The sequence below is a fragment of the Terrapene carolina genome, unplaced genomic scaffold, assembly GCF_002925995.2.
Source record: "Terrapene carolina triunguis isolate 2854851 unplaced genomic scaffold, T_m_triunguis-2.0 Scaffold46635, whole genome shotgun sequence".
NCBI lineage: Eukaryota > Metazoa > Chordata > Testudines > Emydidae > Terrapene > Terrapene triunguis.
Genome location: NW_020710986.1, coordinates 1 through 4072, shown reverse-complemented (window position 1 = coordinate 4072; position 4072 = coordinate 1). Strand labels below are relative to the sequence as shown.

General features: G+C 55.9%; 1 protein-coding gene across 1 annotated transcript; it reads right to left on the bottom strand.

Annotated features, from left to right (window-relative positions):
• Positions 1–16: 16 nt before the first annotated feature.
• Positions 17–4008, bottom strand: LOC112124162 (prelamin-A/C-like). The gene is made up of 2 exons (XM_026646849.2): positions 3917–4008; positions 17–1553 (listed from the first exon to the last, which is right to left on the bottom strand). Exons 1-2 carry the CDS (start codon positions 4001–4003, stop codon positions 1206–1208), a joined length of 435 nt encoding a protein of 144 aa, XP_026502634.1. The 5' UTR covers positions 4004–4008; the 3' UTR covers positions 17–1205.
• Between the last annotated feature and the right edge of the window lie 64 nt (positions 4009–4072).

Genomic DNA, 4072 nt, shown 5'->3' with positions numbered 1-4072 from the left:
CCCAGGGGACACATGGATAAGCCAGAATCAAGAGTGTGGGGAACTAGGGGCTTAACCCTATAAATAGGGACCTTATCTTGAATGTTCTAAGTATAATTAACATGGTCAACCATGTACAAGGTACAAACCATCATGCTTCAAGGCATGAGCCAGTCACTAGCTGCCTGGGTAAGGAAGAAACATCTCCCATTGTCAGGCAATTCCATGGGGGGCGGGAGGGGTCTCTTGTACTTTCCTCGGAAGCCACTGGTCACCCTAGGAGACAGGCCGCTGGTTTCGAAGGACCACTGGCGAGTCCCACAGTCCCCGTTAAGGTGCGTCATGGGCTCTTCATGTCAGGGGAGGTCCCTTGGAGGCAGAAGGCTCAGAATTCCCATATTCTGAAGGACCCTGGACAGTCTGGTTATGGACAGACGGGCCCATTCGGGGGTAGCGCTGACCTAGACAGCTACAGTTTGGGCTCTGCTGCAGGGAGAGTAAAGCTCATTTGGGCCCCTAGAGGGAGCTGGTGATTCGGATGTAGCCTCATTAGCTAGGCTCCTTGCTCTGGGGAATATTTCTCTGGCTTTGACAGGTTTTCTGTTGCAGACCCAAATATTGCAGCCTCCGCCTGGAGGGCTGTGGGGCTCTCTCTGATGAGTGGGGGTGCGGTACCCTTCCACATTCCCCAGCACTGCGCGCACACAGCCAGCAAACCCTGCAGTCCTCACTCCAGAAAGACTCCTGTTGGCTTGTGTGGGAGTTTGACCCAAGTGAGGACCCTGGGACTGGGGGCAGCGGGGCATCAGAACTGGCTGCAAGTGGCCTCTGGAGCTGGCTCACAGCAGCAGAGATGGGCTCTGACTCAGAACAGGCACACTAAGGAGGAGCGCGTACACAGCTGGCTTAGCCACGGGGGAGCTAAATCTGGGTCAGTAAATCCATTTAGACCATTTCCCAGTCTGTCCAACTCAGAGATCTGCAGAGAGGAGCCTTCACCAGATCCCCATCCACAAACTACTCATGTCTGTAGCAGGAGCCGCCAGAGGAGAGAGCTGGATTTTGGCTTATCGAGTGGGGAACCTATTTGTATTTAGAGCACATCGATCCTGGCACAGAACTGGCCCTAACCAACGGGCAAGAGGAAGAACCAAACGATGATGGGGTTCCACCAGCTGGAATTCCCACTGGGACCTTCAGATGAGCAAGAGCCATTAGCCTGGAGCTCAGGCTGTGCTTGGACACTCGGCTACCTTGGGATTCCCCTGCCCCAGAGATAGGGGCCTTTCTTCTCGTGCACTCACCTGAGTGCGTGGGTTGGAGTTACCCAGGATGTAGGACCTGGTCACCAGGTTTTCTCCAAGGCCGCCGCTGCTGCCCCCGCCAGCGCCCCCGAGGGAGCGGTAGCTGCGGGTGATGGTGAGGCTGGAGGCGGACGATTCCGAGGACATGGAGCCGGCCGCGGCGTTCTGGCCCCCGCTGGCTTTCTCTGCCGGCTGGCCACAGGTGCCGCACACCACGGTGCGGGAACGCAGGTTGTACTCCCCAGGATCACCTGTGCCGCTGCAGTGGGCCTAGAGGGGTGAAAAGAGAAACAAGGGGGCTTCAGTGCTTGATGAAGCTGAGTCAGCTCGAGGGTTTAACGAGCGCTCCAAGGAGGCAGAGGCCTAAGGCTGCTCTCAAGCTACCCCCACCCCACCCTGCTGGAGCCCCATGGCTGTGCAGGGGTCCCCGAGAGGAGGCATTGGCCTTTCCTGTTTTCAGAGGGGCATCGCAGCTGGCCAAGAACCTCTCTGCCGTGGCAGGGCTGGATTGTGCCCGTCCTAGTCTTGTGATCGGTACTTTGGAACGTCGGACCCCAACAGATGTTCTGCCATTGCAGGAGCCCCAAAAGCCATGGAGCCCTGAGTCCATGGTGATGGGTGCATTAGAAGAACCTGAATAAAATAGAATGTGTGGCGGGGGGGGTTCTCTACCTGGGGGTTGTGACCTCCCTGCCATCCCCATATTGCTGAATGTGGGGGCAAGGGGTACCGGCTACATGGTGGTCAGTGTGTGAGAAATGGTTGAGAACCTCTGGAATGGACAAACTCCTACCGAAGCCAAAGGGAGCAACTCACACCCAGGATGGGCAAACGGGCCCCCAAAATAGCTGGCTGTGGGACACATGGTGTATTCCTGCAGTCTGGTCTAGACACTGGTGCTACTCCCTCTTGTCACACACGTACCCGACTCCTGCTAACAGTGACGGGAGCTGGATTTGTGCATCAAGAAGGGAATCACATCTCTCTTAAGCCAGAAAAGCCCTTTGTACTGGGGGAACAGCACCATGGGAACCAGAAGTGCTGCACTCAGATTTCATGTCAAGATCACCTAAGACGTAATTAAGTGATGCAGTCCCCGAGCTGAGTTAGTCACACTTCGGACCACTCCACATGTAGAACCAGGGTGGGGTGACCCAAGACAGGCCCCAGGATGTAAGATTCCGATCTGGTGAGTTTGCAGGGAGGGGAGGGATGGTTTGGAGTCTGTTCCACTCGGGGTCTTAGCGTGAGTCCATCCCCTGGGGTATCGGAGTCAGGCCCACCCAGCCGGATACTCAGCAGTGGCATGACCACGCTATGTGAGGAAATGGACCAGTTTGGAGTCAGATCTGTTGCTTCCTTCCTCTCCTTGTCATGCCTGGTTCTTCTGCACCAATAATATGGACAATTCAGTGCTTTGAAGACATCCAGGGCAGTGTCATTAGTGGTTTGCCTTCAGTTAGCACCCAGCTAACCAGTCCTGTCTATTCCTCAGCCCTGCCTCTGATGGCTAAGCCGGAGATTCGCCTGGGAGGAGAAATGTTTATCCAAGCCCATCGTGAACAGCTAACCTCCCCCCTGTCAAGGACCCAACATGGGCTGGGGGACTCTGCTTTAAGGTAGGAAGCGCACTCCTGGAAGGAATTCAATCCTCAAAACAAACGGGCAGTGCCGGCCAGAAGGAGATCCTGGCTCGTTTCTCTGGGCTGATCAACATTCATCCTGACATGGCTGGTTGGATCCAGAACAATGAAATATAAAAGCTGATCATGCACGATACCAATACCAATCCAAGCTGCCAAGAGCTGCCTCTGGCACCACCCCCTAGGTGGAGTTACTGAACCCCAGATCTCCTGTCCGATACGCGCTGGAGCTGCCTCTGTCTCTTGCCCATTTAGACAAGGGACGTTGTGTGGGGGAGAAGAACTGAACACGCTTCTAACTGGGCACCAGCCCATCCTCTGTTTAATGAAGCCATCTGTCACCGGCCCCAGATTAGGAAGGACACCTTCAGCTCTGCAGGGAGGAGAGCACGAGTCCAAGAACGCACCGGGGGGGGCTAAAACCACAGCAGCCATCGGGATCCTTGGACGCGTTTCAGCCGTCAGCTGCTACGTGGCAACGCGGAGGGCATCGGAGCAGCTATCTACAGATTGATTTCCACCAAAGCCCGCATCGTCCTCCGGACAAAACCCTGCGTACTCCAGGCTGGATTGCAGAGTTAATCTTCATGGTTCCAGCTATTCTGCCACTCCTCCATGGGGATGATCAGAGCCCTTTTGTCTGAGATGCTCCAAACGAACCCACATCCCCCATCGTCAGCTCGATCCCTTCGTGCAGGTGCTTGGAGTGTCTCCATGTGCAGAGAGAATCTCATGCAGTCGATGGAGAGCAGTGTGCTTCCCTGACATTGTGGTTGGTTGTTTTCCAGCCAGATAAGTCACAGGGCCCTTCCCCCATTACCTCAACTCCCTGCTCCCCCGGGTCTGGTCCTGGAAGGTGCAGGATCAGTGCATCAATCAACAGGAGGGGGACTTGCCCAAGGGCACCCAGCAGGCCAGCAGCAGAACCAGGTCTTGAGTCCCCTACCCACTGGATCCCGCTGCCCGTCCCTGACAGAGCATGATGCTTACATGGTGGTGACGGTGGTGGACGCTGACTTCGTCATCGTCATCCTCCTCGTCGTCATTGATGATCACCGTGCGCACCAGCTTCCTCATGGCCACCTCCTGGAAGGGAGGGAGGGAGGGAGGGAAAAGTCAGGGTTGCAGCTACAGCTGCCGAGATCC